The sequence below is a fragment of the Dama dama genome, chromosome 12 (assembly GCF_033118175.1).
Source record: "Dama dama isolate Ldn47 chromosome 12, ASM3311817v1, whole genome shotgun sequence".
Lineage (NCBI taxonomy): Eukaryota > Metazoa > Chordata > Mammalia > Artiodactyla > Cervidae > Dama > Dama dama.
Window position 1 is genome coordinate 36053542 of NC_083692.1, and position 19817 is coordinate 36073358.

A 19817-nucleotide genomic window follows, 5' to 3' on the forward strand; every position below is an offset into this window, starting at 1 on the left:
GTCATCGTGTCAGTTGGGCAATTTGTATACTGCCAGAAGTGACTGGCCAAGGAGGTTAGTGGGACTGAAGAATAACCTGCATTCTTGTGCCCAGGTATGAAGCTCTGTTTATCTGGAGAGAATACCTTTATAATTTACACCAAGGCGCCACATAATCCTGACGGCTATCCAAGACAGCAACCACTAGCTATATGTGGTTCTTTAAATTTTAATTAATTAAAATAAGTAAAATGTAAAGTTTACTTCTTCAGTTATACTAGCTACATTGCAGCTGCTCAAGAGCCACTATATTGAACAGCGCTGATAAAGAAAACATCCACCATTGCAGAAAGTTCTGTGGACAGCACTGGACAGACTGCTTCTAAACCATTCTCTATACATTTGGCTGGTGTGAGCGATCTTTTAATGCAAAGCTAGATATGTCCCTCTCTTGTTTAAAAGCTTTCAGTGATTTCCACTTCATCAGCAGCAATCATTTAGCAGGGGGGTGAGCCAATTTTGTGGATCTCAACCAATATTAAAAACAAAACAGCAAAAAAGAATAACAGGACAGGTACTTGTGGATATGTAGTCTTGTTTTGTGAAATTTTTGTCATATCTGAATTTCTTTGTCTCTATATCCAGATGTCTATCTCTCTATAATTCAACGTGTGTGATGTTCTGTTGTGTTGCAGTGAAAAAGTCAAATTGTGTATGGTGAGCTGATTGAAAAACATGGACTTACGGGATATGAAGTCTGAGCTCCTTAACTGGCATATCCTTGTACGATATGATCTAAACCCTAGGAGACCCCTTTCAAACTCTCAACACTGTCTTAACCACTAATTTAGAACTGCTAAGGTGGTTTCACCTAAGACATTGAGCTTTTTTTCTTACTTTCATCTCTGCCTTTGCTTTCGTTGAACCGTCTCCTTGGAAGGCTGATTCTATAGCCTGGACAAATATGCCTGGACAACTTCTACCCATCATGTTAGCTTTAGCTTAAGAAACGCCTACTCCAGGAATGCTTTCCTGGACGCTCCAGGGCGGGCTGGTTGCTGTGGTCTGACCTTTCACAACGTGCCACAGTAATGATTTATTTACATATTCATTTCCGGCATTATACTAACTTCTTTCCGTGCAAGTATTATTTTACTCTTCTTTGTATCTCAAAGGAGAAACACAGTATTTGGAAGATACTGGGTACTCATTCAATGAACATTTTTGCTCAAAGAATAAATAAGCGAAGTAAACAAAATAAATCAATCCGCTATGCAAACAATATAAGTGCACGGCGAACTCTGGCCACCGGAGGGCGCCTTGCACCGGGACCGGTGCGCAGGCGCATTGGGCCGCGGCGGCGGAGGCGGTGGCAAGCGGCTGTGTGGGCTGTGGCCGCGGGAAGTGAATGGTTTTACCCAGAGGGCCCTGCGCGGCCTTTCTCCGCTGGCACCGGCGCTGCTGCCTTCTCCCCGGCCATGGCGTTCACGTTCGCGGCCTTCTGCTATATGCTGGCGCTGCTGCTCACCGCCGCGCTCATCTTCTTCGCCATTTGGCACGTGAGTAACCGGGGCCGGGGCAAGGAGGGCGAGGTGGCGGCGCAGCCTCTTCTTGCCCCGGGCCCGTGGCCTGGGCGGCCACGGTCTTCGGAGGTCGGCACGCCGGGGATGGGGCCAGGCCGGGGCGGTGCAGGCCGCGCGGCCAGGGTTCTACGCGCCCCTCCGTCCCCGGGTCGGGAGCTGCAGGTCCAGGAGGAGTCGAGACGTCGGGCGGTTGGCTGGCTGCGCCCGGGTGTCCCGGCGCAGGCCGCGCGCGCCGCTGCTCTTCCCGCGCCGGGTGGGGCGGCCGCGATGCTGACGGGCCCTGCGGGATAGCGCTTAGCTAACCCGCTCCGCATCCCCGAGGGCTCGCATCACCAGCAGGATGTCAAGGGCGCAGAGAGGCGTGCTACGTGCTTAGCCGTAATGAAGTTTGTCTAATTATTGTTAATATCTAATACTGATTGCCTTTGTTTTCGGGTATTCACAGGAGTGTGGCCCAAATGAGATAATTGTAATCTACTTTAGATAAATTTCCAACTCTGCTTTTCAGCACTTCAAGTAAAATCACTTTTTCCTCCCCGGATTCTTGTTGCCCGGTGAACTTTGATGCAGGTTGAATTGATTACTTTGTTGACCTTAAATCCGAACTTTTCCCCTAAATCATACTTTGACCTACAGAGTTTCTCCAGAGACAAGTCTTCTTAGCCACCTCTGTATTCGGAGTAGCTTGACGTAGTAGAGATAGTTTCAATTTGATTTTGAAAATGCTCAGAAAACTTAACGCTTCTCTAGGACAATTTCCCCCCCTTCTTTTACTCATATCATGTTGCAGTACAGAAGCACATCCTTACTGGTTCCTGTAAGGAACAAGTTAAGTTTTCTGTGAAATAGTTCTGCAAGAGATCTTTACGGATTCTTGTTTCTCTGAAATAGTTCTGCAAGTTATATATATATTTTAATTTATTTTTGGCTGCCCTTTGTTGTGGTCGTGGGCTTCTCATTGCAGTGTCTTCTCTTGTTTTGGAGCCTGGGCTCTCGGGCTTACAGGTTCCAGTAGTTGCCGCACGCAGGCTTAGTTGCCCTGCCGCATGTGGGGTCTCTGGACCAGGGATCCAACTGGTGTCTCCTGCATTGCAAGGCAGATTATTAACAACTGGACCACCAGGGAAGCCCTCTTCAAGAGATTTTTTAAGGATTCCTGTTTCTCTAACATAAGATTAGAAGCAGCCTTTTGGAAATCAGCATTCATTTAAAATTTATCTTATGTTTGCTCTGCCCTCCATACCTTCTGGAATATTGGTCTTAATTTGGATGATGGGGCCGGTTCATTCTTATGTAAATCTTAAGTCAGGTTTCATCATGTCCATAGAAAGGATTTGTTATGGAACAGAGGAGCAGAGTGATTTAAGTGGCAGCAGTGTTGTGTGCAAAAAAAAAAAAAAAATCTAAATCCATTCCCTTTTGCTAAAGAGTGTGATTATGTTTATAAATATTTGAAACCCAACTGCTTGTATAGTGGGGAATGCTTATGCAGGCTGTTAAGTAACTGTTCCCTGGAAATGCTTTTCAGTAGGAACCCATAACTTGAAGAGCATTTTGGACTCTTCTTTGACTCTTCCTTAATAAATAAAGATATTTCGGAATGCAAACTAGCTCTGCCTTAGTAAGCCTCTGATGAAGCTGAAATGTGTGGTTAAAGATGAGGATTTAATCACTTCCTGCTTCATGGGCACTTGTTTTCTGATGAGCTGATGAGGATTCTTAGAGCTGTGGATGCTTACATTTTGAACTAGATTGTGTTTGACTTAAAGAAAACCTGGAACTGCACTTTTAAAAAATGGGCAATTTAAATGAATATGTGTTTGGGTGAAATAGGTATTTGGGGAGGGGGGTGGATTTCCCAGGTGGTGCTAATGGTAAAGAACCCACCGGAGGAGACATAAGAGACACAGGCTTGATCCCTCGGTTGGGAAGATCCCCTGGAGGAGGGCACAGCAACCCACTGCAGTATTCTTGCCTGGAGAATCCCAAGGACAGAGGAGGCCGGTGAGCTTTGGTCCATAGGGTCGCAGAGAGTCTGATATGACTGAAGTGATTTAGCATGCAGCTCGCACAGATAGTTCTAAGCCTTGCTATAGAATTAAAAATTTGTTTGTACTCAGATTAGTGGAGGCTTATGTCCTTATGGATTTCTTAGTAGTTCAGAGGATTATGCATTCTTTGGGAACAAATTGAAAATTCTAAATAAAGACATAGTTTTAATTTTTCTGTTATCTTTGTAACCTTCAGTTTGTTTTCTTAGGTAGTTTAAGTATCTGTGAGAAGACTCATCTGGAAATTTCAAGTATAAATTAAAAAAAATCTCCTTTATGTTAACTGTTCTATGGAGGAATTTTTTTAATGCTGATGGTTACATTTGTCAGTGTAGTCCCAATTCATGTGCTTGATGCTTTTTGGAGAACAGAGCTGGGGAGCACAGGCTTGTTTGAAAGCTAAAAATGCAGAAGTCATTCTCCAAAGATGTGCATCAGATTATTTATTTTTGTTTTTGAGCTTCTGTGGAAAATTTTGTGAACATCCTTGTCCAGACCCACAGTCACAAAAGATTTGAAAACCACTAGTTTAAGAGTCTCTTCAGAAGAGTTTTGACAACTCTAGCTTATAGCACTCAAACAGAAACCCATTCAGCAACAAACTCATTAAAAGATCCTTTGAAATTACCTGAAGATGATGTCCAGTGGGAAAAAAGTTTAAGCACAAGTGTCATACTTTGCTATTAAATTGGATCTTGTTAAAGGGAAGTAATTGTAAATGTGATCATGGTCCTTGTCTTAAAGCTTATGGTGGTGGTGGTTTAGTCAGTAAGTCGGGCCTGAGTCTTTTCAGCTCCATGGACTGTAGCCCACCAAGCTCCTCTGTCCATGGAATTTTCCAGGCAAGAATTCTGGAATGGGTTGCCATTTCTCTTGAGAGTATATCACAGCTGATATCAGATAATTGACTAATAATATCTATCAGTTCAGTTCAGTTGCTCAGTCGTGTCTGACACTTTGCGACCCATGAGCTGCAGCACGCCAGGCCTCCCTGTCCATCACCAACTCCCTGAGTTCACCCAAACCCATGTCCATTGAGTCAGTGATGCCATCCAACCATCTCATCCCCTTCTCCTCCTGCCCTCAATCTTTCCCAGCATCAGGGTCTTTTCAAATGAGTCAGCTCTTCGCATCAGGTGGCCAAAGTATTGGAGTTTCGGCTTCAACATCAATAATATCTATAAAACATCATAAATTTATATCTTTAATTGTACACTTGTGTTTTTAACATGTATGTGTGTTATGGGTCATTGAAAGTGAGTCACTGAGTCGTGTCGGACTCTTTGTGATGCCATGGACTATAAAGTCCATGGAATTCTCTAGGCCAGAATACTGGAGGGGGTAGCCTTTCCCTTCTCCTGGGCATCTTCCCAACCCAGGGATCAAACCCAGGTCTCAGGCATGCAGGAGATTCTTTACCAGCTGAGCCACAAGGGAAGCCCAAGAATACTGGAGTGGGTTACCTATCCCTTCTCCAGCCCATCTTCCCGACCCAGGAATTGAACCAGGTTCTCCTGCATTGCAGGCGGATTCTTTGGGCTATCAGGGAATCCCAAGGGAAAATGCCTTTTGGTGAGCTCTGTACTTTATTTTAAGCATAGGGTTATTTTTTCCCCTTTCCCCCGCTTTTATTCAGTGAATATTGATTGAACACTTAAGTATGTGCCAGGCGCTATTTTAGGCCCTGGAATAGAGTAGTGAACCCAGCAAAAATCTTTGCTTTCGTGGAGCTTACATTTTAATGTTTAATTAATTTCCTTCCATTTCTGTTTGCATTAGAATTTTTATTAGGCCAGGTTGGTGAATTTTATAAAAATTCCAGAAATCAAATTCATCTTTTTATGAAGCTAAGGATTTTAACAGGATTTAAGGATTAAGGTTTAAGGATTTAAACCAGCATATTAAAAGGTAGAAATATATGACTTAAGTGATTTTTGGTAATATTGAGTAGCACTGTCTCACATATAAAGATACTAGTCCTAGCGCACCAGAGGAAGGGCGGATTGAATTCTGTGTCCCTTGGGTGATTAGTGGCAGCAGGTAAAACAGCTTCCCCATAAACTCGGGGCCTTCGGCTTCTTCTTGTGACATGGAACACCACAGAGTGTTGTGTCGCCCCAATTTGATTTTTCGTGCATTTTGGTTTTGAAATTCTGTGTTCATTGACCCTAAATGTTAATGCCACGTTTCTTTTCAGAGTTTGGACAGGAACATTTTTAGCTCCCGTTGACATATTTTTTTTAATTAAACTTTTTATTTTGCATTGGAGTATAGCAAGTTAACAATGTTACGGTCGTTTCAGGTGGACAGCAGAGGGACTCAGTCATACATATACACGTATCCATTCTCCCTCAAACTCTCCTTCCATCCAGGCTGATGCATAACATTGAGCAGTGTTCCCTGAGCTATACAGTAGGTCTTTGTTGGTTATCCATTTTAAATATAGCCGTGTGTACCTGTCCATCCCAGACTCCCTATCTTTTCCCCTCCATCCTTTCCCCCTGGCAACCTTAAGATCATTCTCTTGAGTCTGTGAGTCTGTTTCTTGGACAGAATAATTTGTGATTCTTTCCATGGTTTTTTTTTTTTTTTTAATGGTATGATTAAAAAAATGTATTTGTTCATTTATTTATTTATATTAAAGTTGATTTTAGTTTATTTACTCTTGCCATGTATTTTAAGTGAGTGAGCTCTTTCCCCTGTTACCCCGTATGTAACGGTTTCACTTATCACACCCTGAGAAGCTGGCCTTAACCTGGGCTTTACCCTTCTTTAGTCTTTCGTTTGGTGACCAGATGAAAGGACCTGCACGTGGTAGGAATATACTGAGGACATGAAACAAGGTCAGACTGATCACTTTTGTAGTGGCCTTAAACAGGCCTACTCTTTCCTGTGTGGTGCCTTAAGGTGAACTAGAATAAGATGCCCCTTGAGGCAGAAGGACTGGAAAAGTCCTCCCTCCTGAACAACCCCTGGTGCAAAGCCCATGCCAGGGTGTTTGGCAGCAGGAGCCTGCGATGGCATTGTGTCCCACCTGGCCTTTGGTCCTGTGCAGAAGCTGCTATTCTGAGGCCATTTCTTGAAATTTCCCAAATCAAAGCAGGCCCTTGAAATATATGTGTTTGGACACAAATGGGAACAAATTGAAGCATGCGAGTCCATTTCTGGTGTCCTACTGAACACTGTGACGGAGGTGGACATGCACAGATGAGTAAAAACACTTCACCCTGAGGGGCACAGAGTCTGGAGGAGGGCATAAACCTGAACTTAAATCCCCTCCTCTAGTGTGAGAAATGCCAGCCCGGTAGCCTTATAAAGCCCTGTGCTATGTGAAGATTATAGACAGGCATGCAGTTATTTCTGCCCGAGGAAGTCAGGGAAATCTACTGGGAGGGGTTGACACAGGAAGAGTGTTTTTTAGGATGATAAAGAGGGGTTTCCGTAAATAATTATGGCTGAAGGAAAGACCATTTCAAAGCAGAGAAAATAACTTGAGTGGAGGCATTGAAAAAATTGAAAATTGAAGATATTTATCATTTTAGTGATAATGATGTACCTGTTTTCAGTTCTTTAAATGTGATTCTAGTTATTTGTTAATGAGCACATACCGTGTTTACTGTAAACTGGTGCATGTAAAGTTAGTACACTTCCCATTAACTGTATTCAGTTATTGCTTGATGGGGCAGGTTTGTTGCCACTTTTTGTTAAAGTGAGAGATCCTAACTATTTTATTTTTATTTTAGATTATAGCATTTGATGAGCTGAAGACTGATTACAAGAATCCTATAGACCAGTGTAATACCCTGAATCCTGTAAGTTATAATATAGGATATTTCTTTAGATTTTTAAACTGTTTTTGCTTTTAACTTGATATAGTTTGAAAATGGCCAGTATTCTCAGTAGCATGATAAATTTGTACTTTTTTTAAGTAGGCAGAATTTTAAAAAATATTCTTTTTCCTGTCCTGCTTGACTATTCTGACTATTATTAATCTGCTGGTGATCTTGTCAGCTGTCATACTAACATTCTTCCAATCTGCTTTTTACATTGTCCGCCAAAGACAGTTGAAAAGGTCAAAAAGATTAAAAGAGTCAAAATTGCATTAAAGGTGTGTACTGCTTTTTAGTTTAATGTTTTAATGCTGCATTCATTTCATGGGGAGGGCTAGGCATTTGTATTTGTAAACTGTTCCGTTCAGTGTGCTTGTTCATATGCCTGTTGAGGTTTCTGATTTCATGAAATTTCATATTTTATGCAAATGTTTGCTTGCTGGCCCAGTCAAGTAGGGAAAGCTGTTAAATGCTCATGCATTTTAAAAAATGTTATAGCTATAGGCACTTCAATATTAGATTATTAGGTGCAGTGTTTGAAAGTTGGTTAACCTGAAATGACTTTTTAATAGGTGAGATGATTCTTCTTTTGTGACTTACTCTGAGATAGTCTGTAAGTGGAGCCTTTAGTACCATATCTACTTTTGTCTTTGGTTCTGGAATTTACTTACTCTTTCAGCTGCTGTTTATTCAGAACCTTTTACGTGGGTAGCCCTGTTCCTAGGTTCTGAGATCTTGGAGTAATGCTTACCCTCCAACTCATGCTATCAGAATTTTGTGGTTAACAATTTATATAAAAATGTCTACAGAGTTATTTCTAGTATTTCCAGTCTAAATTTCTAAAACAGAACTGTCTTACACTAAGTTCTGAGCTCTTTTGGATTTAGTTATAATGTGGCCCCATTGTGCTTGGGGCCATATGTTTATTTTTACTTCATTTAGTTTGCTCATTCAGGGAGATTCTCCTTTAGACTGTAGGTTTGATTTTTGTTGAACTGGCCAGAAACCGAAAGGTTGTTTGTAAGAAAGCAGTGTGTATGTCTTCAAGAAATAGACTATTAATTCATCTTTAAAAATTACTTAATGAAGATGAGAACATATATAGATTTGAGCTGTGTAAAACTGAAACACTGGCATGCCAGAGGGATTTTATTTGGAAAGGGTCTGTGAAGTTAATTTGCTTCTTTATCATTGTTTCCTAGATAAATAGGCATGATGGAATACATTCCTAGTTTGTCTTTAAAGAACTGATACAATAAGACTTAATGTAGGTACAGTTAAAAGTATTAACCATTTCTCTACTTTTATGAAACAAAATATAAGATAAATCTGCTTTCTCATTGGAAAGTAGTAGTGTTCATTGTAAAACGTCTTAACTTATCTTTAATTGTTACCAAGAAGTTGAACTGAAATTTCTCCTTCGATGGTTGTTTATTAGTAGTTTCCTGTTTTCATTGGCTTTTCATTACTTCAAATAACCAAATGATAATGAAGATAATAATAGCTGAAATCAGATGAGGGCTGTCCTGGGTGCCAGGCTCTGTGCTAAACATCTTTACCTGAGTTTTTTCATTCAGTTTTCATGACAATCCTGAGGTGGGTATATCATACTCTAAAGGAGAGTAAACTGGGGCTTAATGAGGTTCTAGCACTTTGCTCAGGGTCACACTGCTAACATAGAGTCAGAATTGGAACTCAGACAGCCTGATTTTTAGCCTCAGATTCTTCTGTTTTCCTAATTTACTGTAAATCTAAGATGGACTCATTTCATTTTAACATATAGTTTGTGATTTCTAGCTTTTTTTAATGGAAAGAAATTTTCACTTTGTGCTTGGGACCTCCAAATGTTGCAGGTGGGTCAGAGTGAAGTTTCTACATCAGCCTAAGTTGTGTTTTGGATAGGGTGCCGATAATTGGCTCAATAGCAGTGCATCTGACAGTTTTCCCTATTGAAAATTTGTTTTGACAATTCTGCCAAAGTATGGGGGAAGACAAATACAATTATTTTTTAGAATGTGAATCTTATCTAGAGAATATTATGATTTGCATGTTTAAGTACTATCATTTCAGCCATATTTGCATGAGGTGTTTTTTATGAATACTAGTTTTTGTGTAAATGTTGGTTCCTAAATGGAATAATTTTGTGCCACTTATGGGGAAATTTCATTATTGAGGAATGAAGAGTGCTGGTCTTTATGAGAGATGTATAATACAAGTTTCTGGATTGCTTTGAGGAGAAGGGAGGGAGTATGGCGTTTGTTTCATACTAGAACTGGTAGAATTGCAGATGACCTTTATTATCAGTCTTATTAAAGAAGACTGTTTAAAAGCAGTAGGCAGCATGCTTTTAAAGTCATTTTCTCCCGATACATTAGTCTGGAAGTGTAGAATGAAAACTTGAATGATGATTTGTATTGTTAGATCAGTTGGTTTTTAGAGAACTGAAATAGGCTTATTATATTGTAAAGAAAAATCTTGTAATTTAAACTAGTATTATAAACAGCAGCTCTAGTGGAACTCCTAATAAAATGTATATTTTTCTTGGTTTGTCCTGGTTGTAGTCTTTGTGTTTCAAAGACTTCCCTGTAGACGTTTTCTTGTTTTCTTACAGATGTTTAACTTTGATCTCAACTAAATGCTGATTTAACAGTTCATTTTATTTATATGTTTATATATATGTGCAGAGTTTAATCTTATTATTATATTGCTTAAATTTGTGGAAAATACGATTAATTGGTTTTGCTGGAATTTTATTTAAAATAGTATTAATTAAAAACTTTGCTTTACAGCTTTGAATGGGAAGGATAATTTGGGCGTACTAGGAAGTGTATAAGTACTTGAAATGTATAAGGCTTGAATAAGTAATATAATTATATTATTTCTACAGCTGTAGTTTTCCCTCAGGAAAGATCTGATGGTAGAGTACAGGCATATTTGAGAAACTGGCTTTGCAGCTGTGACTTATTGTAGGAAACTGGCTGAAACTTGCAATGAAAGGTTTTGGTATTCATGTTTAACAGAGTCATTAGACTGAAATCTTTAGGATGAGAAAGATAATTTAAAGCATGAATTCTTGGTCGTTTAGAAGAAGCATTTTCCTTGGACTAATTTTTCTTCACTTAATACTGCTTGCTATCAAAAGGTGTATTTTGTTTTTGAGTTCTGAGCCGCTACTGGTCTGCTGTGTTTATAGCCCTTCCCTGGAGAAAGCAGGCCGAAAGAAGCAGAAAAGCTGTGTAGGGATGGGAGCTCAGGAACGGGGAGAATTCCAGTTTTATGGTTTAGATCCCAGTCTTTTCCCTCCTACATTGCAGAAAGCACATTGTTTGCATCTGTGCATTTTAGTGTTCTTCCACTCCGACTGTGCTGAGATTATTGGCTGTTGGCTTTCCATTGAAAAATTACTTTTGTGGTAATGTGTGTTTTGCTAAATATTGTATTTGTAGCACCCTGGTTTCTGTTAAAGGCTCAAAAACACTAATGTGTCAACTTCTAAAGGGAGCTTTGTTGTTGTGAATTTTTTTATATCATGTTGCATGTGATCAGATACTTCATTTTTATATTTTTATCATTTTTAAATAGTGGAAAGAAAAAATATTCTAAGTTATTCTAAGTGATTAGCAAATAGCTGTGTCTGAACAATCTGGGTGGTAACTTTGTATAATTAAACCTGTTGTTGTAAGAATTTGGGTTTTAAATTTTGAGTCACATATTATTGTTTTCGTGCAAGCTATAACCTCTGGTCAGTTTGCATATAATCCTGCTTTTGGTCAGAAGTTAAATATGAAAATAAAACTCAGTAGCATTTTTCATTTCTGATTCTAAGAAAACAAGTGATTTTTCACTGTGGAAACTTAGTTGCCACCTGCCCTGCAGATTAGCAGTTGACTTAATGCCAAGGTGCTTGATCACCGGTGATGGGTGTGTTCTCCCCGCAGCTCGTCCTCCCGGAGTACCTCATCCACGCCTTCTTCTGCGTCATGTTTCTTTGTGCGGCAGAGTGGCTCACGCTGGGTCTCAATATGCCCCTCTTGGCATATCACATTTGGAGGTAATACTGAGATACACTTCTAATACTTCTCCTAATTAAATTTTAATTATACTATGGTTGATATGATTATCTTAACATACTAGTCACCTAAATGAAAGTGGTGGTGGTTTAGTCGCTCAGTCATGTCCGACTCTTGCGACCCCATGGACTGTAGCCCACCAGGCTCCTCTGTCCATGGGATTTTCCAGGCAAGAATACTGGAGTGGGTTGCCATTTCCTTCTTCAGGGGATCTTTCTGACCCAGGGATCAAACCTGGGTCTCCTGCACTGCAGGCAGTTTCTTTACCGACTGAGCTAACCAGGGAAGCCCCTTAAATGAAAGTAGTTGGCATTTATTTTTTAAACCACATGGATGAACAAATAACTGCTTTAATATCTCTTATGGAGCTTATGTTACTATTTGTTAAAGGGTTTTTAAATATTAAGCTATAGCTTACATACAATAATGTGTGCACAATCTGAAGTGTTCAACTCAGTGGATTTTTATGTCTGTGTACACTTGTGAAACCACCACCCAGATCAAGATATACGTTAGCTCCAGCCCCCAGAAGAGTCCCTCGTGACCCATCCCAGCTACGCTCTAACTTCCTCAGGAGAACCAGATTGTCACTTAGATTGGTTTTGTCCATTTCTGAACTTCATGTAAATCAGATTGTACAGTGTGTGTCTTTCTTTCTCGTTTACTTTATAACTCTAAATCTGGTTATTTATAAAAGATTCATATTTCATAACTTCTACATGTTTTGTTTCAGATAGGCAAAGTCTCATTGCCCTTGACTTTAGGAAGTACATGTGTAAGAAATACTTAGAAGTAAAGTGGTTTCACATCTGTAATGGGCTCTGATGTGGCTCAGGAAAAAGTGTTCATGTGTTTAGAGAAAGGAAAGAGAAGGACAAAACGGTGTGGTTAATGTGAACACTTGGAACATCTTGGTGAAGGCTTCTTTATGTTAAAGTAGAAAGTTGAAAGGAAAAAAAATCGTCTTTCCTTTTTACAGTTATTTGTAATTCTCTGGGATTTCTGAAAGTGTAGAGGAGACCAGATAGGCCTTGTTTTAACTGCTCTGTTTTCCCCTTTAGGGGCTCTAGTTTTAAAATTAAGATGATAAAAGGAAAGAACTCCACCTAGAACTAAAAATATGCTTCTCTATGTGGGCCACCTCTCATTGTAACCAATATTATTTTGAGAAGAATGCTGCTGTCCATCTTGAAGGTTAGCTTCCATTCTGAGTGGCTAATCAATTGTGCTTATTACAGGTATATGAGTAGACCAGTGATGAGTGGACCAGGACTCTATGATCCTACAACCATCATGAATGCAGATATTCTAGCATATTGTCAGAAAGAAGGATGGTGCAAATTAGCTTTTTATCTTCTAGCATTTTTTTACTACCTATATGGGTAAGTTTAAAAAATGAAAATACCATTTTACTTTGCTGCCTGAAACATTTGCAGGCGTTAGGTCTGAACACCTTAAAACCCACTTGAAGAGTAACTCACGTCCTGAATGGTGGTACTGGTAATGGTGCAGTGCACACTGACAAATTCACGCACTTTGACTAAACTGGTGCTTGTCAAGGCAGCCAGCTGGTGTGCAGTCAGAGGTAGAAAACTGGGGTGGGGATGCTGCTTCCAGAGTCTCAGATAGCCAGTGAAGGATAGTCCTCATTTTCCATGGCAGAGCAAGAGCATGTGGTTGTGTGCATTTGCAAAACTTTTTGCTTGCCTCAGTGTCTGTCTCAAGATTATGTTTAATTTTTTAAAAAATCATTCTCGTTTAACTATATGTTCTACCCTTTATTTTCTGGTCTGCATGCTCTGTATGGCATGAAGGAAAGAAAAGTTCTGTCATACAGGATGGTGCAGTATGATTTTCATCCTTTTATACTGAGATGGACTCATATCATTCCTCTCGATCAGGGTTTCTTGACCTTGGCACTGTTGATATTCTGGGCAAGACAGAATTTGCTGTGAGAAGCTGTCCTGTGCATTGTAGAATGTTCGGCAGCATTCCTGGCCTCTACCCTAGATGCCTGTAGCACCCCCTGTCCCAGTGGTAATAACCAGTAATGTCTCTAGACGCTCCCAGATGCTCCCTGTGGGGCAAAATCACCCTGGTTGAGAGCCACCATTCTAGGTGTCCTGTAGGTGGAGGAAAACAGCTGCTTATTAAAACTAGAATAAAACTAGGGCTAGAATACTGTTATAATTTTTCTTTATATAAATACATCTCTCTCATATTTTATTGATATGTATTCAACTTGGAGAGAAATTTCCACCCGATTTTCAAAATATGAGGAAAATTGTATTAGATGAAATTATTGCAGTAGTTAAGGTTCTCTTCCCTCTCCTTTTTGTTACTTGAAGAATTGCTTAGTATTAAAATGGTAGGCATGTAGTCATATTTCTTGTTCATATTACTTTCCATTATGGAAGAGGGTGAAGTGCTAGACTAAAATTTATGGAAAATGAATTTTTATGCCTTTAGAGGTTATATTTGTGAAAAATGATTGTCTGCAGATGTTCATACATGAAACAGAGTGAAGAGGTTCTGAAAAGTGAAATTCCATGTGTCCTTTTAATTTCCGTTAATTTTCATATTTTAGTTTCTATAATAAGTGTCTGAAACAGCGCTGGCATTTAGTAGACACTTAAAACATACTTGTTGAAAGAAGGCAAATGAATGAATAAATGATAGAGTTGTGGGAAAATGTTCACCGGGAGATGGTGGCACTATGTTGTTCGTTTTACTTGTTTTTATAAATTTCATTTTCTTTGGCTGCGCTAGGTTTTAGTTGCTCTGTGAGGGCTTTCTCTGGTTCTGGCAAGCAGGGCCTACTCTTTGTTGAGGCATGCAGGCTTCAGTAGTTGTGGCTCATGGGCTCTAGAGCATGGGTTCGGTAGTTGGTGGCATATGGGCCTAGTTGCTCTGTGGCAACTAAGATTCCGGACTAGGGATCAAAGCCTTGTCCTCTGCACTGGCAGGCGGATTCCTATCCACTGCGCCACCAGGCAAGTCCCATTCATTTATTTTAAATTGTCTATCAAGCTTTGCTCACCTCCTTGCTTTGTATTTCCATTTAGACACACATGCTCTTGAACCATGCTCTCTCACTTTACCCTGCATGTAGGATCAAATGGTTGTTGCTTTTTATTTTGCTTTTTGGTCTCCTTTTCTTTTTTAAACTTGCTGCTGTTGCCTAGAGCCTTTCTCTAATGGGAAAGTTCCTTGATCATTCCTGTCTGTAAAATGGGGATAATAATGGTATGTACCCTACCTCCTAGGACCTGGCAGAAGGCCTGGCATGAAGTGAGCCCTTGGAGGTGCTCACTCCTATTCTTAGGTACAGCTCTGGAGCAGTGTGCTGTTTTGGATTGCTTTTCTAAGCTCTGATCCCCCATTAAGCCTTCAGCTGTGCTGTTCTACTTGCTAAAATTGGAAAGGAAATAGGGGACAACTCAGCCCATGTACTGAACCAGTCGTACCTTAGGCAAAAGTCCATAAACGCAGATTAAAATCGTATCGTGAACTTGTCATTGGTCTTAACACTTTCTGTGATGTTGTGATACCACAAACTAGTTTACTATATAAAGCAGACTCAACTTTTTGGTACTGTTAGTTTTTATAGTTAGAAATGTTTGAATTAACAGTAGCCTTTTTCTTCTTTTCAGCATGATCTATGTTTTGGTGAGCTCTTAGGACAACGCTTAGAAGAATTGGTCCAGTTAAGTGCATGCAAAAAGCCACCAACGAAGGGATTCTATCCAGCAAGATCCTGTTTCCAAGAGTAGCCTATGGAATCTGATCAGTTACTTTAAAAATGACTCCTTATTTTTTAAATGTTTCCACATTTTTTGCTTGTGGAAAGACTGTTTTCATATGTTATACTTGGATAAAGAATTTAAATGGAATTACGTATAAATTAATATAAAATGATACCTCTGGTGTTGACAGGTTTGAACTTGCACTCCTTAAGGAACAGCCATAATCCCTTGAATGATTGCATTAATTATTGACTGTCCTTAGTCCATTGGAAGCTTTCGTTTATAGGAACTTGTAGGGCTCATTTTGGTTTATTGAAATGCCACTTAATTATAAATTAGCTGTAGATATCAGGTGCTTCTGATGAACTGAAAATATGTATCTGACCTGTGGGAAACTTCATGGGTTTCCTTATCTATCATGTAGGTGATTATATATGGATGCATTAAAAAAATAAGAGTGGGATTTTTTCCCCTTGGACTTGAAATACTACCCCTGTATATTGCATGAATGAGAGATTTCCCCATATTTCCACCAGAATAATATACTTGCTCTGATTCTTAAGCATAAGTGAACATGATACAAAAATATACGCTGACTTACTTGTGAAGAATGCATTTAAAGCTATTTTAAATGTGTTTTAATTTGTGAGACTTTACTTATTAAGAAATTGGTTACTAAATGTTCTAATCTGGTGGTAAAGGTATTCTTAAGAATTTGCAAGTACTTTAGATTTTCAAAACCGAATGAGAGAGAACATTGTATAACCATCCTGCTGTTCCTTTAGTGCAATACAATAAAACTCTGAAATTAAGACTTATTTTCAGTGCATTGTTTTAAAGATTATAAATAGCTATTTCTTAAACTTGCTTATTCCAAATAAAAGACATATCACTGTCAGTTTTTTAAGAAGATAGTAGAGTATTACTTTTTTGTTTTTTAATACCATGCTTGGATCTAAAAAGGACAATTTTTAAATGGTTAAGTACATTACCGTCTGTTGTCACTTGACAAGATTCATAAACACTGATGGCATAGCGTCATCATTTTTCTTACTAATTAAAATTATTGTGAAACTTAAAAGGTTTAAAGTATTTTTTTCCTTTTTGAAACAGCAGGGTTTTAAGGTGAAATGAGTTATACATTTGTGTTTGGGTTTTTTTGCTGCTGCTTGAAAGGCAGGTGATTTATGGCTTGCATATTTTCATAAGTATTGTGGTTTATTTGAGAGGAGTAAGTTAAGGCAATTGAAAATAGTGTAAGTGGTTCAAAGTTTCTTAAAGGATCAAGGGAGAAAATCATATGTAGAAATTCCACGTAATGACCAAGGGGATTTATGGATGTGTTTGTGCAAGTCTTATTCTAAGTAGCGCTTGAATTAGATGCTGTTTTATGCTCTGCTAGTGAAGAAATGCTTCCCCACCTTCGGGAGAAGGTTACTATTTTGAGATTGGGTAATAGGGGTAAATACATTGAAGAAAAGGATATAGAACCAGAGAGTGAGGAGAGTCAAACCATTTCATAACGAGAGACGCTTAAAGACCTTGCATTTTGTAGTCTGGCGCACACCTCAGGGGATCTGACTGTTCATTAGTTCATGCAGTAAATTGTTTATTGAGCCCTAGTTAGGCACTGTAGACTTGTGATCTGAGTATAAGCAACCATTCAGCTTCTAATTCACCCAGTTGTACCAGCATGCACTCATTTTTCTTTCTTGTTCACAAGAACTTTTTATCATGAGAGACTTAGCCAAGTCTTCTGTACTTCAGATAAGTTTTCTGGGGTAGTTACTTTTGTATTCCCATCAAAGTATTTTCATGAGCCCTTCCTATCTCTTAGCAAACACCACATTCCTTTATGAATTTTAACAAACATCCTTTTAATAATTATTTCACAGTATTCTCCAGGATTAATGCCAGGTTTATTGGTTGCAATTTGTGGAAGCCACCTTCACATGTTTCAGAAGTTAGATATGTAGTCCTTAGCTGATACCTCAAGGATGATTGACAGTCTGTGGTAGGTTGTTAGGTCCTAGGCTTGTAGATAATTAGAATATTGGGTAACTGGATGCTCTCATAATATCTGCTCTTTACCTTCACCAGTGTTTTAAGAAATTAAGTCACTTACCAAGAAAAAGCAGAAACTATTTGCAGTTGACAGTATGCCAGTGGTTCTTTTCTTTGCTCTAAATTTAATTTGTTCCCCTGTTAATCTGGTTTGGGTGGTCCTAGTCATATTTCTATTATTCCTGCATGTCCAGCTGAAACATAGTCTGGGTTCATAATCCTTTCCAGCTTTAGTCAAGACTGTACCCTGTGCAGCCACAGTTGTTTATTTAGGAATTCTTTTTTCCTTTGTTAACAATTACTTTTGCTGTTGTGTTTTAAGAGCTTTCTAACTCTCTGAAATCATGCCTGTAACTTACTGTGGTTTTTATCTATATCAGCAGCTTGCTATTATTGATACTACAGATTGCCCTGCATTAAAAATATTATGTAACAAATGTAGTCTATTTAGCAGTTACTCTATTGAGTAATAATACTGTATCATGGCAATATGTCCTGTTAGTGCTAAGGAGGTATAGGGGTAGATTCTCTAATGCCTGAATCTGAATTTTATTATTTGATAATTTTCACAATATTTAACTGATACTCCCCACTCCCCATCCCAGAGTAGAGGAGAGTTGGGTAACAGGCTGCACATAAACTACTAATTTGTTTGAAGTTTGAATTACTTTTCATGGGAAGAGGGTAGTGACAGGAAATGACCAGATAATCCACTTTTGATGTGTATCAGATAGTACTAAAGCATTTGAGAAGCCTCATACCGTGAATGGTCAGACCTATAGTCAAGTTCAGATACCCAGGTAATAATCTCACACAGAGCAACAGAATGCATAACAGTTGGCAGTATGTGTCTTTTCAAGCCTCTTCAGTATTTTTGGCTCGAGGACCACTTATGCTTATAGTGTTCATAGAGCTCTCTGCAGATAACATATTTTGAAAATATGTAAGATAATTGCATAGAAAGGAAATAGAGATGTAGATATAGTTTGAAACTAGCAAATTATTTTCCTTGCTACAACACTTCTCTTTTCCTCCAATATATATTTACACACAGAGGTTATGGAATAGTATTGCCATAGTACAAAGAATGACCTTTGTGGATTTTTTCTTACACTCTGCAGGAGGGCCAGCTTTCATTTTGGGTGTGGCTATGTCACACAGCAGTGTGATAATATCAAGTCCATTAAAATGATCTCTATATAAAAGTACATATCTAATTTACTTACTTAAAGTTCAGTCAGTAAAGAATCTGCCTGCAATGCAGGAGACCCAGGTTTGATCCCGGGGTCAGGAAGATCCCCTGGAGAAGGAAATGGCAACCCACTCCAGTACTCTTAAGGACAGAGGAGCCTGGTGGGCTACAGTCCATGGGATCACACAGAGTCTGACACAACTGTGCAACTGACTTTCACTTTCACCACTCACAAATGTGCATTTGTTGATAATCACTTGTATAATTGTAAATCAGAAGTTTTGACAGCCAAAATATTTGAAACAACACTTCTCAAAGGGGACAGATAGAAATACTGATACCTTGTCTAGCATTGTTCATGAAACTATGAAACTTCATAGTCATTGTTTTAGGAAACTATTAATAATGTTAATCTCATAATTTAAGCTCTTTTGCTCAAACCAGGCATTGATCTGTGTTAGCTAATTAGTCTCTGGCACTAAGTATTACAGCTCAGCAGATAGTTCTGAACTAATACTGCAGGATGATGCCAAGAGAGAAAATGGGGTTCTCTTTTGGGATATGTTGAACAGCTTTCTTGGAACAATTTTGCTTTGATTAAAATTAATGGTTTTAAAGCTAAATGTCTTAAAAAGAGTAAACAACTCTGCTGCTTGTTCTGCTTGGTTTTGGAAAAACAGTATTAACCATTAAGGTGATCTGTGGGATCGGAGTGAAGGTTTTACCCTACATTAGTTTTATTAATGTATATTGTGGAAGATGTAGAGAACATCTTGACATAGAAAAGAATGAATAAGTTAACTTATCGTACAGTGCTTTTCCTAAACATTTACATTTGTTTGTTTACAATGTTCTTGTATTATGGAGAGGAAAAATTTCTTAAATAATAAATTGATGACTAGGTAGATCATAAAACTACTAAGGGAAACACAGAATGTAGTTAGCTGTCTGTGTTCATGGTTTGTTAAAATCTAAGTTAACCTTAATGGTGCTGTACACCATCCAAAGACAATGTCCTTATGTTGTCCTGCCTTCTTTGAGCTTGCTTGCTTTATTTTGCTTTTGTATATTTAATAAAAACTGTCTCAAATGTTTCCTTGTGTAGTTTGTGGATAATGGTTGAGTTTTGTGTGTTGATTCTATTTTAGCAACTAACTGGCTTGTGTATGACCAGGATTCCAGCAGGTCTCTCTGCCTCCCTTCCCTCATTGTTTTGAGGGCTGTCCTGTAGATTAACCAGAGAAAATTCTTTTCCAAGAATGTTGGAATTACATGTTATTAAACTTTATTGGATAATTATAT

General features: G+C 38.8%; 1 protein-coding gene across 1 annotated transcript; it reads left to right on the top strand.

The window, feature by feature from the left end:
• The first annotated feature begins 1379 nt into the window (after positions 1 to 1379).
• CNIH1 (cornichon family AMPA receptor auxiliary protein 1) lies at positions 1380 to 19609 on the top strand. Its single transcript, XM_061157025.1, has 5 exons — positions 1380 to 1538; positions 7357 to 7425; positions 11382 to 11494; positions 12752 to 12895; positions 15167 to 19609. Exons 1-5 carry the CDS (start codon positions 1458 to 1460, stop codon positions 15192 to 15194), a joined length of 435 nt encoding a protein of 144 aa, XP_061013008.1. The 5' UTR covers positions 1380 to 1457; the 3' UTR covers positions 15195 to 19609.
• Positions 19610 to 19817: the final 208 nt, after the last annotated feature.

What these genes read in the sequence shown, in the direction of transcription:
- CNIH1 (XM_061157025.1), top strand. Translation starts at nt 1,458, where the DNA reads ATGGCGTTCACGTTCGCGGCCTTCTGCTATATGCTGGCGCTGCTGCTC. An exon ending in TCTTCTTCGCCATTTGGCAC is followed by an intron (nt 1,539 to 7,356) that starts GTGAGTAACCGG and finishes TTTTTATTTTAG; the next exon opens with ATTATAGCATTTGATGAGCT. An exon ending in TTGGCATATCACATTTGGAG is followed by an intron (nt 11,495 to 12,751) that starts GTAATACTGAGA and finishes TGCTTATTACAG; the next exon opens with GTATATGAGTAGACCAGTGA.